Source organism: Chiloscyllium punctatum, chromosome 5 (genome assembly GCF_047496795.1).
Source record: "Chiloscyllium punctatum isolate Juve2018m chromosome 5, sChiPun1.3, whole genome shotgun sequence".
NCBI lineage: Eukaryota > Metazoa > Chordata > Chondrichthyes > Orectolobiformes > Hemiscylliidae > Chiloscyllium > Chiloscyllium punctatum.
Window position 1 is genome coordinate 143,535,221 of NC_092743.1, and position 24,070 is coordinate 143,559,290.

Genomic DNA, 24,070 nt, shown 5'->3' on the forward strand with positions numbered 1-24,070 from the left:
GGTTCCCCCCCCTCCCCCACCCCTATAGCGGATGTTACTCTTTCACAATACTTGAATAAAAATTATTTTCCTTTGACAAAACCTACTGACTCATTCTGATTACCTTGAAATTTTCCAAGTACGAAGCTTAAATTACTGACTGAAGGCAGGGACAAAGGGAGGCAATGGGAACCATTGACACAGTCAGTTTGCACTGGATCCAGGGAGGAGAGTTGGATGATCAGGTGGGAAAGGGATCAGGGGAACATTGGATTGCTCACTGGCAAGATGAGCAGTGGCAGGAGCAAGGTGTAATGGACAGAAACGACAAAGTGTCGATTCCAGCTTAAGTGGATGAAAGATTGGGACACGTGGTCAGGGTAGGGAAGAGAAGAAATTGCTTTGGAGTTTGGAGAAGGAGAGAATACCACAGCAAAAATGACAAGTGAAATTCAAACTTTAGTAGTATGAAAACCTGAAATATTTTTGCTTGATTGCCATATCCATTAGGTTTGAGAGATTGAAGATGAGGCCTGACCACAGGAGTGATAAGGATGGGAGACAGGGAGACAAAGATGGAGGAAAGCTTGTTCACAATGTTTCTCAAAATTGAGTTTGATACAGAAGTTATCTGGCCATTTAAACAAATTCCATCTTTTTTTTTAAAAAAAGCTTTTATACATCAGTATTTTTCTACATAGGTGATGTACCACACTGTCACCTCAATGATGATGCATCTATTACATTTTTAGGATTCAAGGTTCCAGAAAAAATGCTCTGTACATTGATGGCTTTAAAAAAAAAATCAATGTCAGGGGGTCGCTGCAAGAATACAAAACTGGCCTTTTAAGAGCATAACAACCAAAATGCTGTGATTAAAACAGCCAGCGCCAACTAATCAAATTAATCAAGGAATTTCACTCAGTGATGCACACCTTAAAGCCAAAAACCAATACCAGTAATTTAATTACATTGTACACATTTGTCCAGATTTAAAGTTAACCTCATTATTTACACAAAAATCATAATGCAAAATAACAAAATTGCTCCTTTTAAAAACTGCTGACATTAAGACTTAGTCAATAATGTGAAATAATTTGCAGTTATAAGACCATCTCTCCTAATAATCAAGGTTAAGACAGCTCCAATCCAATCATTAGATAATAATCCAACCAGTTCATTCCCTCTGCTTCCAATGTCCATCACCATTTAACACAGGATTTCAAAGATTTTAGAGGGGGGGGCAGTGGAAGATTGCTGAGATGGATATCATTGCAATGTAACCATGGGACAAAGAAACAGAATAAAACATCAGATTAGCAAAAGGGGAAAACAAGGAAGGGATTATAGTGTTTGGTAGTTGATCAGACTGAAGAAATAATAAATGATTTACAAAAAACTTTACTTCCAATTTGTTTACACATCCAAATTTTCTGCTCATTTCGAACCAGTTTCAAGGAAGTGTTTTTTTTGAAAGTTAAACAAAATATCTTCTAAAAATTACATTTTGAATATGTTTAGAAAGAGACAAACACTGCACACACCTACATCACCTGCTCAATTTTGAAAAGAGAACTCTGGTTGGATAATTTAAAGTTCCATAAATTCACAGCAGCACAAAAAAAGTTCAGCAATTATGCCGATCCTGCCAGTCCAAAGATGTGCAGGTCAGGTGAATTGGCCATAGTGTTTAGGTACATTAGTCAGAGGAAAATTGGTCTGGGTGGGTTATTCTTCGGCGGGTCGGTGTGGACTTGTTGGGCCGAAGGGCCTGTTTCCACACTGTCGGGAATCTAATCTATAAAAACATTAACATGCAAATCAAGCACAATAAGTACACTTCACTGTCAGCGAACTTAAATTGAAACATCGCCTGCAATTCTAATTACAGGTACTTCCTATTAATGCCACCTAGGTGAATATTTTAAGCTCCGAACTTGCTCCCACTAGAAAGTGCTGGTAGGAAAGTTTGTGATAATACTTTCAAAATATTCCAGTGAGTCTGCACACTAATGTAGAGAGCAGTACAGCCACCTAAATGGTGATATTCCAATCTCAGTGAGGCCATCTGTTGCAGAAATTTCCCAATAGGAAGGAAGAGAAAAAGATGTGGTAAATTCAATATTAGCACATGCAGGGATCTCCCAGTAAGAAAATATTGTGTTCTGTAGCAGGATGTCATTTTGTGTAAAATGTCTATTGTATTTGTGAGAAATACACAAAATATCAACATGAGCATTATTCATTTATTCTTGCATTTAAATTAGTTATAGATAACAAGGTGCATAATAGAATGAGTAGATTCATAACTAATTTGATTCTATGATCTATAAAACTCACGGACTGTAATCTTAACATAATTACCTAGACAGTAGTCTCAAGATATTATTGTTACAAACTAACTTTGTTGAAAATCCATTTCTGTACAAAAAAATTACTTGTAGAAAATACTGCTGCTTATAAATTCAATATGAAACACACTGAAGAATATTACAAGTGGGCAATAATAGCCAAAATGCAACCAAGATCCAGACAAGTTTCAATTTTTAATAGAACTGTCAAGTAAACTGCTCTGGCCAAAGCTCCCGTTTGTTGTATATCCATGGTATTTGTTTACTTTCAGTCAGACAAGCATTTTTTTAAAAACAATTGCAATTGTTCCTGCTACAAAAGTGTAGGAAAGAGAGGTCAAGTTACATGACTGAGCAACAATCTCCTGGGAAATGTGCATCAGAGAAGCTGTAAAAGAGATGGGAAGTATATATGGAACCTTGAGAGCCACAGGGTGTGGGCCAGCCTGGAGCAAGGAACTAGAGTAAACTAGCAAACAGGCAAATAAAACACATTTGCAATTAACACTCGGCAAAATACAAAGTGGCTACAAATACAGTGGCTGAGAGTTTAAACAAGACCTGGGAGGATGCCCGTTAGGGATACACAATGGCAGATTGTTCAGATGATCGTTTTCTGCATATTGGTTTTCTGAGATGAGAAGTGGAATTTATCACGTTCACCCTAATGCACTGCTGAGCCCCAGCATATCAGGCAAGACTGTAGTATGCAACCAAGTAATTCAGAGGTTAGTGCTTAAATGTGGCCAAAATGTCTATTTTATGATATAATGTGATCGAAAAGTAGGCCATTTAGCCCCTTGAGCCTGCTCTGCCACTTAATAACAACATAACTGATCTGATTGCACCTCAAATCCATATTTCCACCTCCCCTGATAATCTGTTTTACTCCCTTTCTCAACAAGGAACTATCCTCTTCTGCTTTAAAAATATTCAAAGACTCTGCTTCAGGGAAAGAGTTCCAAAGATTCACAAACCCTCAAGGAAAGTGTTTCACCTCACCTGTTTTAAATGAACTATTTTTAAAAGCAGTGATATCCAAATTCGTGATTCTTCCATAACAAAACATCCTCTCCACAGCCAACCTGTCAAAATTTCTCAACACTATTTGATTCAATCAAGCTGTCTCTTTCGCTTCCAAAACTCCAGCAGATTCAAGCCTACCCTGTCTAATCATTCCTCATAAGGCAAACTGTCCATTCCAACGGTTCGTCTGGTAAACATTCACTGAATTGCTTCCAATACATTTGCAACGTTCCTTGATGTGGTTTCACCATTTCCCTGTAAATTGGAAGCACAAGTTTGCTATTTTTGTACTCAATCCCTTGCAATAAATTACAGCTTTCTGAATTATTTGCAGTATCTGCATGCTAACTTTTTCTGATTCATATACAAGGACACCTATACCCCGCTGCACCTCAGAGCTCTGCAACCTCACATCATTTTTATTTTCTCTTTCATTAAATGAACAATTTCACATTTTCCCATAATCTATTCCATTTGCCATGTCTGTACCAACTCGTTTGACTTGTCTTTTTGTAGCCTAATGTTCATTTCATAACTTACTCTTGGACCCTGCACCCAAGTTTTTACATACATTGCAAACTGATGTGCGCCCAGCCTTGATCCCTATGGCACACCACTTGTTACATTTTGCTAAACACAAAAAGATCCACCTATGAGTCCTCTTTGCTTCCACTGGGGGATAGATCAAGGAAAACCTAAGACTTTCTATAGGTATATCAGGAATCAGAGAATGACTAGAATAAGATTAGGGCCAATCAAGGACATTAGTGGGAAGTTGTGCGTGGAGTCTGAGGAGATAGGGGAAATGGTAAATGAATACTTTTCGTCTGTATTCACACTGAAAAAAAACAATACAGTCGATGACAATACTGAGATACAGGCTACTAGACTAGATGGGATTGAGATACACAAGGAGATGGTGTTAGCAATTCTGGAAAGTGTGAAAATAGATAAGATACCTTGGCCAGATGGGATTTATCTTGGGATTCTCTGGGAAACCAGGGAGGAGACTGCCGAGCCTTTGGCTTTGATCTTTATGTCGTCATTGTCTACAGGAATAGTGCCAGAAGACTGGGGGATAGTAAATATTGTTCCCTTGTTCAAGAAGGGGAGTAAGGCAACCCTGGAAATTCTTCGACCTAAGAGCCTTACTTCAGTTGTGGGTAAAGTGTTAGAAAGGATTATAAGAGTTAGGATTTATAATCATCTAGGAAGGAATAAGTTAATTAGGGATAGTAAACACAGTTTTGTGAAGGGTAAGTCGTGCTTCACAAACTTTATTAAGCTCTTTGAGAAGGTGACCCAACAGGTGGATGAGGGTAAAACAGTTGATATGATGTATATGGATTCCAGTAAGGTATTTGATAAGGTTCCCCATGGTAGGCTATTGCACAAAATACAGAGGCATAGGATTGAGGGCGATTTAGCAGTTTGGATCAGAACTTGGCTTGCTGAAAGAAAAAGGGGGTCGTGGTTGATGGGAAATATTCATCTTGGAGTTCAGTTACGAGTGGGGTACAGCAAGGATCTGTTTTGGGTCCATTGCTGTTTGTCATTTTTATAAGTGACCTGGATAAGGGCATAGAAGGATGGGTTAGTAAATTTGCAGATGACACTAAAGTCGGTGGAGTTGTGGAGAGTGATGAAGGATGTTGTAGTTTAGAGCGACATACGTAAACTGCAGAGCTGGGCTGAGAGGTGGCAAATAGAGTTTAATGCAGAAAAGTGTGAGGTGATTCACTTTGGAAGGACTAACAGGAATGCAGAATACTTGGCGAATGGTAAGATTAGTGGTAGTGTAGATAAGCAGAGAGATCTCTGTGTCCAGGTTCATTGATCCTTGAAAGTTGCCACACAGGTTGATAGGGTTAAGGCGGCATATGGTGTGTTAGCTTTTATTAGTGGAGGGATTGAGTTTCGGAACCATGAAATCATGCTGCAGCTGTACAAAACCCTGGTGCAGCCACATTTTGAATATTGCAAACAGCTCTGGTCACCACATTATAGGAAGGAGGTAGAAGCTTTGGAAAGGGTTCAGAGGAGATTTATGAGAATGTTGCCTGGTATGGAGGGAAGGTATTATGAGGAAAGACTGAGGGACAAGAGGCTGTTTTCGTTAGAGAGAAGAAGGTGGAGAGTTAATTGAGACATATAAGATAATCAGAGAGTTAGATAGGGTGGACAGTGAGAGCCTTTTTCCTCGGATGGCCATAGCTAGCACATGGGGCGATAGCTTTAAGTTGAGGAGTGATAAGATATAGGACAGATGTCAGAGGTGGTGTCTTTACTCAGTAGTTGGGAGAATGGAACACACTGCCTGCAACAGTAGTAGGCTCGCTAACTGTAAGGGCCTTTAAATGGTCATTGGATAGGCATATGGACGAGAATGGAATATAGTGTAGGTTAGATGGGCTTCAGATTATTGCGCCAGCCTGTGGAACCATTGAGGGCCAACAGGACTGTACTGCATTGTAATGTTCTATGTTCCATGTTAGAATGCTATCCTTTTCACCTTAAGTATTTATGATAATAAACTTTGATGTGGCAGTCTCTCAAATGGAAATCTAGATACAGTACATCCATCTGGTTCCTTTTATCAACAGCACAACACTTCCACATTAGATGGCTTTATGAAGGAAAAATAATGTTATAGCCATGGTGAATCTGCCTTAATGCCTTGAACTTCCCAAGTGCAAATAGTTGTCTGGTAATACAGATCTTGAATATTGATTAAATAACATTTTCTTGAAACTTTTCCTCTTGTACTCATTAGGGAATACACACGAAATATGAAAATCAGGGGGAAATTAAAAAAAACTGAATGAAAGAAGAGTGTTGATTATTGGCAAATGGACTCAGATTGGTAGGAGCATTGCCATGGAGAATGCAATTAATCATGACTGACACTTTCATATTTAGCATCACATCAGTACTGAAATTTTAAAATTTCCCAATTTAAATTATTAATTTATTTAATAAATTAGGTGATGGCCTCGTGGTATTATCACTGCATTATTAATCCAGACACTCAGGTAATGGTCTGGGGACCTCGGTTCAAATCCCACCATGGCAGATGGTGGAATTTGAATTAGAGTCACAGCAATAATAATCTGGAAATAAGAGTCCACTGATGACCATGAAACTATTGATGATTGTCAGGAAAAACCCATCTGATTCTCTAATGTCCTCCAAGGAAGGAAATTGCCATCCTTACCTTTTCTGACCTACATGCGACTCCAGACCCACAGCGAAGTGATTGATTTATTGCTGCCTTGTGGATAATGAGGAATTGGTAATAAATGCTGATTTAGCTAGAAGTGCCCACATCCCATGAATGACTAATAACAGCTTCTAACATCTTCTCTGTAACAGATGGCTAGCTAACTGGTCCCTTCAGTTGCCTGATTTCCCTCCCTCCATTTGTGAATAACGTAGTTGTGGTTGCTATTTTACAATCTAATAGAACCTTCCCAAAATCATGGGAACTTTAAATAATTAAAACCAACTTAACAACTATCTGACTAATTTTTTAAGATCCCAGAACTAAGACCATCAGGACATAGATTCTTGTCAGCTCATAGCCCAACAATCCACTCATTAGTCCACTGCAGTTATTTTCTTGAGTCCCTCCCTTCCTCCCATTTCCCAATTTATTTTGCTTCTAGAATGTTACTTATATCCTTTATAGAGAAAACTAATGCAAAAATACTTGTTCAATTAATTTTCCATCTCTTTATTTTCCATCATTAATTCTCTACACACTTTCAATAGCACCAATGCCCACTTTGTTAACTTCTCAAGTATTTCTAGAAATATGTATTACCTATTTTTGTAGCTCTGGCCAATTTTTTCACTGTAAATTATTCTTCTTACTAATTTAAGTAATTTTTGCTGTTTTTATTTTCTGTCCAGCCACCTGTCTTTGCACATTTAAAAAGTCTGATATTATCTTTAACCTTTCTCATTAACATAATGATGTATCCACCCCTTGGAATTCATCTACTGTATATTCAAAAATACCTCTTTAAACAGTCTCTATTGGCCAATGCTTTCACAAAACCAGCCAAACCATTCTAACCAGTTCTGCTTTCATGTCCTCATAACTGCCCTTAGTTAATTTTTATTTTTAAAAAAAAGTTTTGGACGCACTCCTCTCTCCAAACCAATTGGAGCATTCAATCATATGGTCATTGCTACCTCAGGGACACCTTCACTGAGGTCATATCTTGTTACACGATACCAAGTCGAGTATAACCTGCTTTAGGGCTCCAGAACAACTGTTTCTCAGGAACTTACCCCAAAACATTCAATGAATTCATCTGGGCTACTTTTGTCCAACTGATCTTTCCAATCAATGAGGTTAAAATCTCCCAAGATTATCACCTTTCTGCACGTTCTCATTATTTCTTCCCTTCTGCTCCAATCTGCCATGTTAGGTTACTGTTAGGTGCCTGTACAGCACTCCAACAAACAACCTCCTGTTTTTATAATTTCGCACCTTTACTCAAACCATTTTGACACCTTGGTCTCCGAAACTTTGTTTATCCTTCTCTACTGGGACAACAGCATTCGCAAACAGAACTACACTTCTACCTTTTCCTAGTTTCCTGCTCTTTATGGAATGCAGAGTACAATTAAACTTTCAGGCCCAATTACTTATCACTTTATAGCCATATCTCTGCAATTGCTAGCACATCACACTTTCCTGTTCGAATTGTCATTCTCAGCTAATCAGTTTTGTTTCAAGTTCTATGTGCAGTTTTATCCTTTTTTTGTAACATATCTGTTATTTTAGTCTTAGATTTGAATTTGTTAAACAAAATACTCAAGGAAGGTTGATCATTTCCTGCATTATACCATATGGTCTTAGCTCTACTCTTTAATCCTAAATTTGACCCTTCGCTCCAGTGTTTTGTTTAAAATCTCCCTATTTCATGATTTAGCAGCACCATTACAGTTCATTTGGAGACCGTTTCATTGATACAGAACCCACAGCTTGCCCAGTACCACGGCCAGTGTCCCATGATCTGGAACCTATCATGCACCTTTGAGCAACATATTCATGTCACTATTCCAATTTACTTTATCTCTATTTGCACATTACTATGGTAATAATTAGAGATTGTGATCTTTGAGGTCCTTGTTTTTACTCTGGCATCTAACTTCTCATCCTAACTATGCACAACCTTTTCCTTGGTCCTGCTGATGATGTAGCTACTTACACGGACGATGACAACTGGATCCTCCCCTTCCCTCAGCATGCTCCTCTCCAGCCTTGAGCAGATCTCTGAAACCCTGGCATCAAGCTGTAACATTACCATCTGGACTCAGACTTTGCTGTAGGCAGCAGTGTCAATCTACCTGACTGTACTGTCCCTTACTATCATTACATTCCTCCGTATGTTCCCTCCATTTGAAGAGTTTCCTGTGCCACACTGACATTGTCATTTAGCTCATTCACATTGCAGCCCTACTTGCTTATTAAATAGATATTTTTTGAAAGCACCATCTGTATATTTGGCCAAATTACTTGTAAAAGGGAAGGAAGGGCCCAACTAAATATTAAATTTGCTATCATTTTTTTCAATTACACTGAACATTTGCATAGTTTTCAATTTATTGAAGCCATTAGGCATATGCAGTAACCTGTACTAAATCCTATGCAACAAAGCACTTACGCCTTAATTAATTTAGGAAGTTGAGTAAATTTTTTCCCTAATTACATTAGATATCTGATATATCTGACATATCTTTGCTGGCATTGATCCATGTTAAAGCACTTTATATTCCATGGTAAGAGCTACAGAGAAGGAGCTGGAATGGGCATCAACTGATAACTTGTTTTCAAGATTAGCATCTCAAATGTTCACAACTGAAAAAAAGGTATGCATTTGATTTTTACAACCTCTCTTCATGTTTTGGATACAAACTTTCTTGAACATTAATTTTAAAAAGCAGTTTAGAAAATTCAATGCATTCATTATAATAAATATACTAATTAGAAAAGCATTGAGAAATATTTTCCTCAATTTCCGAGCTTCATGCTGGATCTTTAAAGGTCTTGCAGGAGAAAAAACTGAAGTAAAATTTATTTTCAACAACAATGAGACATTTAATAACCATGAAAACCATAATTCTGGCCAATTCAAAAACAATTCAATCAAAACTCAAGGATCCAGTTCTGAAAGCTGGAAATATTTCGTTTCATCAAGTAACTCATCTATATTATTACCAATAAAGATGATCAGTGTGTAAATAAAGCACTCAAAGGCAAACAAACTTTCAATCAGATGTTTCAAACTTGCCCTGCATTGCTTCAAGCACAGTAAAATAACTTCGAGAAATTTACAAAGCAGAACTACCATGTTTACTGTATACAGTAAGATGGCAAAATTCAATTTCACAGTTAAAATTACCATTACCTCACTATAAATATTGAAGACAACTGCAGCTGTTCGGAGATTCAATTTTTTGAACTTACAATTCTATATGATTCAACATCAGTGAGTCTGATTTTTACGCCATTCTTCCACAACAATTTGTTGTTTATAGGACATATGTAACAATAAGTTTTATCTATCTTGCTTTATTAAGTATCCAGCATGTTCAGCACCAATGAGTGTAGAAGTTGTTATTTACCATAACAATAACACTCCTGTGTTTTACAAACATTGCCTTATTCTGAACTTTTGACTGGTTCAAGGTCAATTCCGTTTTGGGTATCAAATTTATATTAAAATATTTAGCTTTCCAGAGTTCTGTTGTTTCAGAAGCTTTCATCTCTGGCAACTTTAGGCAATGCTGAAATATTTACATGGGATATTATTTTCCTCTGTCATCTACATTTGCAATAAAATAATCAGCAAGTTGGAGGAACACTCCTCAATGAAACAAAAACCAAATTACCTTGAACAGTCTCTGGATAGTTATGACAAAAGTTCAGCATTTCAATACCGACAAAACAAAAATTCAAAGCTGCCAATTTTGTGATAGAAAAATTACATGTTTCTACCTTGCATTCTTGTTGCTTTTCATTTTAGTTGCTGTTGGTTTGGGCTTTTTTTCCTTGGCTTCTTTGGGCTCCTTGGGGTCTTTCTTTTCTTTTGGTTTTTTCTTCTTTTTCTTTTTCTCATCAGTTGAGCCATCCATTGCAGTGCCCGAGATCACTATTTGATCAATCACCTTGGGAATATTTTGCTCACCACGAGCTTTAGCCTTAGCAATTGCTTCAGCCACAATGCGATTAGCTTTCTCTTGCATCCGCTGCTGATCCAGTGACTTCTGTCGTTCTTCACCACTTGCTAATTGAGAATTTTGTCCACTAATCTGTGTCATGTCTGACTGAGTACTTGAAAGAGGCTAAAAGAAACAAGAAAATAAATTAAGCATTACATTGCTAACAACATTTTTGTTGAAAAGATATAAGAGAGACCTAAAAGTGGCAACTTTTTCAAACAGAGGGTGGTACATGTATGGAAGAAGCTGCCAGAGGTAGTGGTGGAGGCTAGTACAGCTGAAGCATTTAAAAGTCATCTGGATGGGTATATGATAGGAGGGATTTGCAGGGATATGGCCTGGGTGCTGTCAAGTGGGACTAGATGAGGTCAGGATATCTTGTCAACATGGACAAGTTGGACCGAAGGGTCTGTTTCTGTGCTGTACATCTCTATGACTATGACTTTACATGACAGAAATTTAACCCTAGTTATTAAACCAGATTAAAATTAATCTTGGGGATAAAAGCAACAGACTTAACAAAAATACAACTGGCCCATAATTGTCCTTTCGTGCAGCACTTCCCACTCAGATGCTCATTTTGAAAATAAAACTTACTTGGAAGTAAATATTCTATTCATAACATTTACATAAAATTGAGATTTTAATTACTTTTGATCAGATTTTCATGTGATTTCGTTGTTTGACAGCTGCACTAGGTGTGGTGAATTTTCTTACACTTGTATAATTGGAGCTGGCATGTGGACATTTTTTTTTAAAACAAAACATGGCTCTGCTGACTTTTTGTGTTCTCTACTGATGGTCTGACACATCGCGAACTACGGCTCCAAAAGGTGTCTGTAGTCCACTCACACTTCAAGATTCAGAGTAAGAAGAAACAAGAAAGAAACAAATAAATGATTGGTTTTGGGACTGGTAGCAAGTCAAAGTTAAAGTCTCACAGCAGCAAGTTGGGAAAAAGAAATTCAATAAATAATGGAGATAAAGTGACCAAGTTAACTGGTTCACTGATGTCCTTTAGGGAAGAAATCACCACTCTCATCAGCCTTGCCAGATGTTATTCTAATCTCATATTACACAGTAGATATGCCATCAGGGCAACTTGCAGGGGACAGGGAAGAATTCATATTGGTACCACCCACATTCCAGGAATAAACCCTGGGCAAGTTGGAAATTGGAAAGCAAGTAGCATACTGGTTGAAGGCAAGAGATGGCGCAAGTGTAGTTGCATTTCAAATAATAATATAGGTATTTATGATTCCAGTACATCCCCAATGCTTTTTTCACCTCCAAACTTGAACCAGAGAGATTGGCATATTTATATAGAAAGTGTAAAAGTACAGGAAGATCCCAATGTGTTTCTTGGAAGTTAAAATAAACAGTGGAGATCGATGGAGAAATTCAGAAATGCATATTGAATAATTTGGTTTCACCAGTAGGAAACGAGGCAATGTTCTTAAAAAAGGAAAAAAGTTATAATGTAGAGTTAAGACAGCTGACAGCTCTGCTACAAATATTGGATCAATGAGATGCCACACAATTAAATGAAAGGTTCATAGGAAAAAAAATTGGAAGGGCATAAGACCATTTGTACAAGGAAAAAGATTTGAAAATGTATGTACTTAGCAATGGAGAGTTAATGTATGTCAATTAGAATTTTGTACGGTGATAAAGGTAGCAGTGTGAGGTGAGCTTTGCATAGGCAGCTAAAGTAGTGTTAAGAGAAATCAAACCTGGAATTGACAAGAAAAAAAATACCAGATTTTAGGCTTTAGGGGAAGGGAAAGATAAAAGAGTGTAGAGATGTCAATAAGATTTCTTGGTGAAAGCCAATTACAGGCAGAGTCAGAGTTAGACAGAAGGGAAACAGCCATTTCAGTCCAACTTGTCCATACCAAAAACAGATACCCGAAATTAATCTAGTCCCATTTGACAGCATTTGGCCCATGTCCCTCTAAACCCTTCCTATTCGTGTATCCATATGCCTTTTACAATTTTGTAATTGTACCAGCTTTCACCACTTTCTGCAGTAGCTAAATTCATACACGCACCACCCTCTGTGAGAAAAAGATGCCAATCAGGTCCTTTTTAAATCTTTCCCCTCTCACTTTAAACCTATGTCCTCTAGTTTTCGTCTTCCCTAATCTGGGAAAAAGACCTGACTATTCATGCTATCCATGACCCTCAAGATTTTATAAATCTCTATAAGGTCAGCCCTCAGTCTCCGATGCTTCAGGGAAAACAGCCCAGTCTATTCAGCCTCACCCTACAGATCAAATCCTAAATCCTCCAACCCAGAGCAATATTCTTGAAAATCTTCTCTGGACCCTTTTAGATTTAACATCTTTCCCAAAGCAAAGAGACCAGAATTGAAAGCAGTATTCCAAAAGATGCCTAACCAATGTCCTATACAGTTGCAACACAACCTAACTCCTATACTCAATGCACTGAACAACAACAAAGGCAAGTGTACCAAATGCCTTCTTCACTACCCTGTCTACCTGCAACTCCACCTTCAAGGAATTATGAACCTGCATTCCAAGATCCCTTTGTTCAGCAATACTCCCCAGGTCTTTATAGTTAAGTGTATAAATCCTGTTCCAATTCGCCTTCCCAAAATGTAACACCTCACATTTATCTAAATTAAACTCTATCTGCCACTCCTCTGCCCATCAGCTCACTTGATCAAGGTCCCATTGTACTGGGATAACCTTCACTGTTAACTATACCAATTTTGGTGTCATCTACAAACTTACTAATAATTTTTCCTATAATCACATCACAGGTTATAGGATGCTGCCTCACAGCACCAGAGACGCGGGTTCAATTCCCGCCTCAGGCAACTGACTGTGTGGAGTTTGCACATTCTCCCAATGTCTGCGTGGGTTGCCTCCGGGTGCTCCAGTTTCCTCCCACAGTCCAAAAATGTGCAGGTTAGGTGAATTGGCCATGTTAAATTGACCGTAGTGTTAGGGGCAGGGGTAAATGTAGAAGAATGGGTCTGGGTGGGTTGCGCTTCAGTGGGTCGGTGTGGACTTGTTGAGCTGAAGGGCCTGTTTCCACACTAAGTAATCTAATCTAATCAAATCATTTACATAAATGACAAAGCAGTAGTCCCAGCATTGATCCTTGCAGCACAGCGCTGGTCACAGGCCTCCGGTCTAAGAAACAACTCTCCAACACCACCCTCTGTCTCCTACCATCGAGCCAGTTCTACATCAAAACAGGGAGTTCTCCCTGTATTCCAAGTGATCTAACCTTGCTAACCAGTCCATCATGCAGAACCTTGTTGAATGCTTTGCTGAAGTCCATATAGATTGCATCCACTACTCTCCCAGGTTATCAATAGATTCTGTTCTTGAGTACACTTGTAAGTTGATTTATAAGCAAGTCACAACACAATACAATTGCCATTTGTAAGAGCAAACATTTGGATGTCGAATCTTGAATTTTAATTTAATATTGGATTCTTGCGTAAACATCAGCGCATAAAGGTCAGGATTGCATGTACAAACTTGTACCTCAGCTCAGAAATATTTTAACCTTGTATAGGTGGCCCCTGATTTATGAAAGTCCAACTTAGTAATGCTCATACTTACAAGTGAAATCCCATACAGAGATATTATTAATTCTAAATCTAACATATCCAGTAAAATAACTCATTCCTTTCCAAAAGCCATGCTGCTCCTTGCTAGTTTATTCATTAGAATTACAGCAGGGAAATCCCTAAATGTTACCAAAGTAATTTCCTGTCTTGGTGGGTATACTCTCAAAGGTTAGTTCAACATCATTTGCTAATATGGTTCACCAGGGAACTGAATTAACAGATTACAATCTGAATAATATTCAACTTTGTAATCAAAACACACACGGGGAGGAGAAAAGTCACACAGAAGTAAACTTTATCATTGGTAAGCAGTGATTTCCAATGGGCGTCACTCTGAAAATTGCACCCCTCTGTAAAGCATCCCATATCCCTCTAATTGCTGAACTTCAGAAACTGACTGTTAGGGGAAAGCATGTTGGGTCAGTGGTTAGCACTGTTGCCTCATAGCACTAGGGACCCAGGGTTCGATTCCAGCCTCAGGTGATTGACTGTGTGGAGTTTGCACACTCTCCCCGTGTCTGCGTGGATTTCCTCCGGGTGCTCCGGTTTCCTCCACAGTCCAAAGATGTGCAGGTTAGGTGAATTGGCCATGCTAAATTACTCATAGTGGTAAGTGCATTGATGAGGGGTAAATATGGGGTGAGGAAGTGGGTCTGGGTGGGTTAAAAAAAATGGGGTGGCATGGTGGCTCAGTGGTTAGCACTGCTGCCTCACAGTACCAGGGTCCCAGGTTCAATTCCAGCCTCGGGTGACTGTGTGTGGAATTCTCCCAGTGTCTGTGTGGGTTTTCTCCTGGTGCTCCGGTTTCCTCTCACAATACAAAGATGTGCAGGTTAGGTGAATTGGCCATGCTAAATCACCAATAGTGTTAGGTGCTTTGGTCCTGGGTGGGTAACTCTTCAGAGGGCCGGTGGTGGACTTGTTGGGCCGAAGGGCCTGTTTCCACACTGTAGGTAAGCTAATCTAAAGACCAATTTTGACAGTATTAGTCAAGAATTTTCAAAAGCTGATTGGGGGCAGATGTTCACAGGTAAAGGGACGGCTGCAAAATGGGAAGCCTTCAGAAATGAGATAACGAGAACCCAGAGAAAGTATATTCCTGTCAGGGTGAAAGAAAAGCCTAGTAGGTACAGGGAATGCTGGATGATTAAAGAAATTGAGGGTTTGGTTAAGAAAAAGAAGGAAGCATATGTCAGGTATAGACAGGATAGATCAAGTGAATCCTTAGATGACTATAAAGGCAGTAGGAGTATACTTAAGAAGGACATGAGATAGCTTTGGCAAATGGAATTAAGGAGAATCCAAAGGGTTTTTACAAATACATTAAGGACAAAAGGGTAACTAGGGAGAGAATAGGGCTCCTCAAAGATCACCAAAGCAGCCTTGGTATGGAGCCGCAGAATATGGGGGAGATAACGAACAAGTATTTTGCATCAGCATTTATGGTGGAAAAGGACATGGAAGATATAGAAAGCAGCGAAATAGATGGTGACACTTTGCAAAATCTCCATATCACAGAGGAGGAAGTGCTGGATGTCTTGAAATGCATAAAGGTGGATAAATCCCCAGGATCTGATCAGGTGTACCCGAGAACTCTGTGGGAAGCTAGGGAAGTGATCACTGGGCCTCTTGCTGAGATATTCGTATCATCAATAGTCACAGGTGAGGTGCCGGAAGACTGGAGGTTGGCTAATGTGGTGTCACTGTTTAAGAAAGGTGGTAAGGACAAGCCGGGGAACTATAGATCACTGAGCCGGAACTCGGTAGTGGGCAAGTTGTTGGAGGGAATTCGGAGGGACAGGATGTACATGTATTTGGATAGGCAAGGACTGATTAGGAATAGTCAACATGGCTTTGTGCGTGAGAAATCATGTCTCACAAACTTGAAAGAGTTTTTTGAAGAAGTAACAAAGAGGATTGATGAGGGCAGAGTGGTAGATGTGATCTATTTGGACTTCAGTAAGGCGTTTGACAAGGTTCCCCATGGGAGACTGGTTAGCAAGGTTAGATCTCTCAGAATCCAGGGAGAACTAGCCATATGGATACAGGACTGGCTCAAAAGGTAGAAGACAGAGGGTGGTGGTGGAGGGTTGTTTTTCACACTAGAGGCCTGTGACCAATGGAGTGCCACAAGGATCAAATTAGATTAGATTAGATTACTTACAGTGTGGAAACAGGCCCTTCGGCCCAACAAGTCCACACCAACCTGCCGAAGCATACCCACCCAGACCCATTTCCCTACATTTACCCCTGGATCTAACACTAAAGGCAATTTAGCATGACCAATTCACCTAACCTGCACATTTTTGGACTGTGGGAGGAAACCGGAGCATCCGGAGGAAACCCACGCAGACACGGGGAGAATGTGCAAACTCCACACAGAGTCGCCCGAGTCGGGAATTGAACCCGGGTCTCTGGCGCTGTGAGGCAGCAGTGCTAACCACTGTGCCACCGTGCCGCCCAAATGCCGGGTCCTCTACTTTTTGTCATTTACATAAATGATTTGGATGTGAGCATAAGAGGCACAGTTAGTAAGTTTGCAAAGACACTAAAATTGGAGGTGTAGTGGACAGCGAAGAGGACTACCTCAGATTACAACAGGATCTTGTCTAGATGGGCCAATGGGCTGAGAAGTGGCAGATGGAGTTCAATTCCAGTAACTGCAAGATGCTGCATTTTGGGAAAGCAAATCTTAGCAGGACTTATACTCTTAATGGTAAGGTCCTAGGGAGTGTTGCTGAACAAAGAGACCTTGGAGTGCAGGTTCATAGCTCCTTGAAAGTGGAGTCACAGGTAGATAGGATAGTGAAGGCGGCATTTGGTATGCTTTCTTTTATTGGTCACAGTATTGAGTACAGGAGTTGGGAGGTCATGTCGCGGCTGAACAGAACATTGTTTAGGCCACTGTTGGAATATTGTGTGCAATTCTGGTCTCCTGCCTATTGGAAAGATGTTGCGAAACTTGAAAGGTTTCAGAAAAGATTTACAAGGATGCTGTCAGGGTTAGAGCTATAGGGAGAGGCTGAACAGGCTGGGGCTGTTTTCCCTGGAGCGTCGGAGGCTGAGGGGTGACCTTATAGAAGTTTACAAAATTATGAGGGACATGGATAGAATTAATGGACAAAGTCTTTACCTTACAGTCGGGGAGTCCAGAACTAGAGGTCATAGGTTTAGGGTGAGAGGGGAAAGATATGAGAGAGACCTAAGGGGCAACTTTTTCATGCAGAGGGTGGTACGTGTATAGAGTAGGCTGCCAGAGGAAGTGGTGGAGGCTGGTACAATTGCAATATTTAAGAGGCATCTGGATGGGTATACGAATAGGAAGGGTTTGGAGGGATATGGGCCCGGTTTTGGCAGGTGGGACGAGATTGGGTTGGGATAACTGGTCGGCATGGACAGGTTGGACCAAAAGGTCTGTTTCCATGCTGTACATCTCTATGACTAAATCCATTAAGAAAACAAACTTTGGCAGGAATTGCACCCAAACAGTGAAGCAGAGAATGGGAATAAATGGGATCGTTTCCACGTACCAGGCAGTGACTAGTGCTGGGTCACAGGGTTCAGTGCTTGCCTTCCAGTCATTCACAATGTACAGTATATAAATGATTCAACACATGGCAGATGCAGCATAAGGTGTGAAAAACAGAAAGGCAGAGTGTTGTGAAGATATGGGTGTACTATACTTTTAAGAAAGCTAAAAGCTAGCAGAATTACCTGACAGCACCAAGTGTTCTGAACAAGATAGAAAGTAACCTTTTCGTCCAGCAGCTGGTGTAGCTGGTTGCCTGGAGATAAATTAGGCCAGTTTAAATTATACCCCAAAAAACCAAACTCCAATCAAGTTTGAATTGAGTATATTGACAATATTAAAAGCCAAATGACACAATCAATGCGTTGGGGGTATAAGACTGGAGAAAATTGAACAGTTGGGGGAGAACTGCCAAAAGACCAACAGATGTAGGCAGCTAGTAAGAAATCTCTGAGGGGGACCTGTTTGGAGGAGTTTGCGCAGAGAAAAAAAACAGGCATCTACAGAGGAAGATACAAAGGGAAAATTCAACAGCTACCCGGCTTTGAAATTTGAATTTTTGGTGAATCTTATTTGGGAGTTTTATCAGACGAATATTATAGAAGGGAAAGTAAAAGTTAGAGGAAGGTGTTGTAAATATGTTAGTTAATTATTCTGTTATGCTTTAAGAAATAAAGTTGCTAATTTTTACTTTAAATAGTTCTTGGCCTCTGGAATTTTCAGATTACTGCACGGGATGAATCATTTCCGTGTTGCTGGTTTAAATTAAGCAGGAGGGTTTACTCAATGACATAACAACAGCATTATTTTAATGGAGATGTCCTAAAGAATGTGGATGTAAAAAGGGATCTGGGTGAACTTGTACTGACTTAAATGAAAGTAAACAGGCGGGTGCAGCAAGCAATCAGAAAAACAATTGGTTTATTGGTTTTCATTGCAAGAGGGTGAGTGTTCAGAAGTAAGGATATTGTCCCACAATAATACAGGGCCTGTGTGTGACCACACCTGAAATGCTCTGTACAGTTTTGGATGCCCTCCCCAAGGGGGAATTTTTCTGTCTTAGCAAGTGTGCAGCAAAAGGTTCACTAGGTTGATACCAGGCACAGCAGGACTGATATATTAAGAGAGATTGGTTTGGACTATTCAGTAGAAGTTTTGAACAATGAGAGCAGTTCGAATTGAAACAGGGCTCGATAGACTACATAGAAGGAGCATGTTTTCCCCTCACTTGTGAATCTAGAACCAGGAATCAGAGTCTCAGGATAAAGGGTAGGCCTTTTAGGACTAAAATGAGAAAACATTTTTCACTCTGAGTGGTCAACCATGGAATTTGCTACAGAATGGTGTAGAGGGAAGGTCACTGAATATATTCATGAGTCATGGAGTCATAGAGATGTACAGCATGGAAACAGACCCTTCGTCAAATCAGTGGGTATGGAGAGAAATTAGGGATATGGCATTGAAGTAGGGGTCAGCCATGAGCCCAATGACCCACCCCTGCACCTAGTTTCTATACAAGCAAGAAATTTATATAACAATTACCTCATCATCCATCTAAGTACTTTTAAAAATGAAATTCTTATATGACATCATCTTTGGACTCACCTTCAGGAAAAATTGATGATGAAACTAATTACAAAGTGAAAAACAACTGTAGGGGTCCAATTCTTTGTCCGGCACATGCTTCAATTATAAACATCAAAAATCCATTCTATTCTTCAATCATTGCAATGAACTAAAAACATTTAACAATTTCTAGACTGTGTGATTTTTGCTTTAACTCACAGGTTAAAATTTAACTTCATACTCTAATGGCTCTGTAGCAGACATATGTGATCACTTTTATCAAATAACTTTAATAATAAAGTTAAAAATCAACAACACCAGGTTATAGTCCAACTGGAAGCACTAGCTTTCGGAGCACTAGCTTTCATCAGGTGGTTGAAGGAGCGACACCAGCACCTCCAAATCAAGTTTAAAAATATAAGTTTTACACTGTGGTATGGATCAAATTGTATAGTTCCATGAACTTAACATAGGATTTGATAAAATCAGACTTTGCATTGGGAGGTGATGACCTAGTGGTATCATTAATCCAGAGATCAAGGTAATGTCTTGAGGCACTGGGCTCAAATCCCACCGGAGCACATATTGGAATTTGAATTCAATAAAACTCTGGGATTAAGGGTCTAAATGATAACCATGAAATCATTGCTGATTACCAGAAAAATCGATCTGGTTCACTAATGTCGTTAAGGGAAGGAAATCAGCCATCCTTACCTGGTCTGGCCAACATGGGACTCCAGACCTACAGTAATGTGGTTGACTTTCAACTGCCCTCTGGGTAATTAGGGATGATAAACAAATACTGGCCTGACCAGCAATGTCCATGTTCCATGAATGAAGAATTGGCAATTGAAATTCCCTGGCCTTTATTCATCTGTCTTTCCCTGTAGACTTCAACTTAAAAATTGGGGGGGGGAAATATCAATTATTCTTGTGGGATTTTTTACAATTCCATGACCAACAACAGCAGTAAGCAGTTTCCATGAGTGAATTAAATATTACAGGAAGGAAAGTGGCCCTTCAGACTATTGTACCCATGCTGCCCATCAGACACATAACTACTCTCGTCCTATTTCCCATCCCTTGGCCTATCGCCTCGTAAATATTTTCTCATTAATCTGTACAGAGACGTTATGATGTGACTCTAGAGCAGGTGGGAGTTGAACCGCTGCCTCCTGGCCCAGTGGTTGCGGGGGGGGGGGGGGGGGGGACATTATCCTTGCCCCACCAGAAGCCCACTTTTTCAACCAGGTGCTAACACAGAGTCTGCAGTATTAGCGCAATCATTTGCCATTGTAGATATTTTCTATCAACCTGCTCAGAAATTTTATTGTGTCTTTGGAGCAAGTGGGACTTGAACCTGGACCTTCAAGCTCAGGAGAGCGTAGGCTTGAGCAGCAAATGTGGGACAATGCACCTCACTGCACTGATTTTTAAAGAAAAGACGAAATCAGATTTTATTGGACTGTATTTAATGCTCACTTGTAGATCAGCACATTTGTGTTCCAAATTTCAGGCTCCTTAAGGTTTAGAAATATGTTATCATGGAATGCTAAAGTCTTCATTTAGACCCAATTTCCAGTGTTTCTAACATGTGATGAAAGGGGACTGCAGCTGCAGAAAGGATGAATTAATTCATGTTTGCTCATTTATTTGTATATTCAGCCAGCTTCTACCTGCAAAACTACAAGTCAAAAATCAGAAAGGTTGCTCAATGCATCACAATAAGTCCCTGTCTGCAGTTCTCAGGAAATGTTCATACTGAATTGTCTTTATATGGCGAGACAGGCAATGTGTGTTTATTTAATTGATTATTAGATCAAACAAATCAGGACTACTTCATATCCTGAATTAGCTGCTCATGTCATTAATGTTCAGTACTTGGAACTAAAATGTTGTGGCCATAACAGAGACATGGATTTCACAGGGCCAGGAATGATTGCAGAATCTACCAAGGTTTAGATCTTTCAAAAAGAACAGGGAGGGGGTTAAATGAGGAGGGAGAGCAGCATTGTTAATTAGAGAAGGCATCACAGCTGCAGAAAAGGAGGTTGCTAAGGAGGGTTTGTATGGATGGAAGTCAGGAGCAGGAAAGAAGTAGTTTCTTTATTGGGTGTTTTCTATGGACCCCCCAATAGCAGCAGAGAGATGGAAGAACAGGTTGGACAGCAAATCTTGGAAAGGTGCAGATGTATCAACGTTGTTGTTATGGGAGACTTCAACTTCCGCAATATTGATGGGAACCTCCTTAGTGCAGATGATCTGGATGGAGCCGATTGTGTCAGGTGTCCAGGAGGGATTCCTGACTCAATATGTAGACAGGATGACTAGGTCCTGGGAGGCCATAATGGATTTGTTGCCAGGCAACGAGGCAAGCCAGGTATCAGATCTCTCAGTGGGAGAGCATTTCGGTGACAGTGACTATACTATAACCGCCTCACCTTTACCATAACCTTGGGGAGGGATAGGAACAGACAGTATGGGAAGGTACATTAGAGTGGTGCTGGAAAAGCACAGCAGTTCAGGAAGCATCTGAGGAGCAGTAAAAGCGACGTTTCGACAAAAGCCCTTCGTCAGGAATACAGGCAGAGAGCCTGAAGGGTGGAGAGATAAATGAGAGGAGGGTGGGGGTGGGGAGAAAGTAGCATAGAGTACAATAGGTGAGTGGGGGAGGGGATGGGAGAAGAGGGTGGAGTGGATAGGGAGTAAAGATGATAGGCAGGTAGGACAAGTCATGGGGATAGTGCTGAGCTGGAAGTTTGGAGCTGGGGTGAGATAGGGGAAGGGGAAAAGAGGAAACTGTTGAAGTCCACATTGATGTCCTGGGGTTGAGGTGTTCCGAGGCGGAAGATGGGGCGTTCTTCCTCCAGGCGTCTGGTGGTGAGGGAGCAGCGGTGAAGGAGGCCCAGGACCTCCATGCCCTTGGCAGAGTGGGGGGGGGGGTTTGAAATGTTGGGCCACAGGGCGGTGTGGTTGATTGGCGTGGGTGTTACAGAGATGCTCCCTAAAGCGCTCTGCTAGGAGGCACCCAGTCTCCCCAATCTAGAGGAGACCGCATCGGAAGCAACGGATACAATAAATGATATTGGTGGATGTGCAGGTAAAACTTCGATGGATGTGGAAGGTTCCTTTAGGGCCTTGGATGGAGGTGAGGGAGGTAGTGTGGGCGCAGGTTTTGCAATTCCTGCAATGGAAGGGAAAGGTGCCAGGATGGGAGGGTGGGTTGTAGGGGGGCACGGACCTGACCAGGGTAGTCACTGAGGGAGCAGTCTTTGCAGAAGGCAGAAAGGGGTGGGGAGGGAAGTATATCCCTGGTGTTGGGATCCATTTGGAGGTGACGGAAATGTCAGCGGATGATTTGGTTTATGCGAAGGTTGGTAGGGTGGAAGGTGAGCACCAGGGGCGTTTTGTCTTTGTTACGATTGGAGGGGTGGGGCCTGAGGGCAGAGATGCGGGATGTGGACGAGATGCGGACGAGATGCATTGGAGGGCATCTTTAACCGCGTGGGAAGGAAAATTGTGGTCTCGAAAGAAGGAGGCAAACATCTGGTGTGTTCTGTGGTGGAACTGGTCCTCCTGGGAGCAGATACGGTGGAGGCAGAGGAACTGGGAATACGGGATGGCATTTTTGCAGGAGGTAGGGTGAGAAGAGGTGTAATCCAGGTAGCTGTGGGAGTCGGTGGGTTTGTAAAAAATGTCGTGTCGAGTCGGTCGTCATTAATGGAGATAGAGGTCCAGGAAGGGGACGGAGGTCTAGGTAAATTTAAGGTCAGGGTGGAATGTGTTGGTGAAGTTGATGAATTGCTCAACCTCCTCATGGGAGCACAAGGTGGCGCCAATGCAGTCATCTATGTAGCGGAGGAAGAGGTGGGGAGTGGTGCCGGTGTAATTACGGAAGATGGACTGTTCTACATCGCCAACAAAGAGACAGGCATAGCTGGGGCCCATACGGGTGCCCATGGCTACCCCTTTGGTCTGGAGGAAGTGGGAGATTCGAAGGAGAAATTGTTAAGGGTGAGGACTAGTTTGGCCAAATTAATGTGTGTGTGTCGGTGGAAGGGTACTATTGGGGATGTCAGGAGAGGAAGAAACAGAGGGCTTGGAGGCCCCGGTCATAGCGGATGGAGGTGTAGAGGGATTGGATATCCATGGTGAAGGTGAGGCGTTGGGGGCCAGGGAAACGGAAGTTTTGGAGGAGGTGGAGGGCATGGGTGGCGTCTCGAACGTTTGTGGGGAGTTCCTGGACTGGGGGGATAGGACAGTGTCAAGATTTCTGAGAGGGGAAAATATACTGTTATTAGACAGGAGCTGTGGAGTATAAATTGGGAACAACTGCTCTATAGAAAAAGCACAACAGAAATGTGGAGGCTGTTTAAGGAGTGCTTGTTGAAAGTATTGGATACCTTTGTCCCACTGACACAGGCAAGCAATGGAAAGGTGAAGGAGCCTTGGATGACAAGAGAAGAGGAGCTTCTTGTCAAAAGGAAGGAGGACGCTTACTTAAATGTTAAGGATCTGGCACAGCTTTAGAGGATTACTGGGTAGCTAGGAAAGAACTCAAATGGACAGATAACAGCTAGGAGGGTGCATGAAAAAGCCTTGGGGGGGGGAAAGAATTAGGGAAAACCAAAAGCATTCTACACATATGTGAGCAATAAGAGAATGATCAGAGGGAGGGTAAGGCTGATCAGGGATAGTGGAGGGAACTAGTGCCAGGAGTCTGAAAAAGGTAGGGGAGCCCTAAAGGAGTTTTTTGCTTCAGTATTCACTAGAGAG

General features: G+C 40.9%; 1 protein-coding gene across 1 annotated transcript in view; it reads right to left on the minus strand.

The window, feature by feature from the left end:
* Window positions 1-24,070, minus strand: part of chd7 (chromodomain helicase DNA binding protein 7) — a 350,049-nt gene that overhangs the window by 235,658 nt on the left and 90,321 nt on the right. The window contains exon 3 of the mRNA XM_072571578.1: window positions 10,369-10,715. Within this exon, the coding sequence (XP_072427679.1) occupies window positions 10,369-10,715 (347 nt within the window). The remainder of the gene's footprint in view (window positions 1-10,368; window positions 10,716-24,070) is intronic.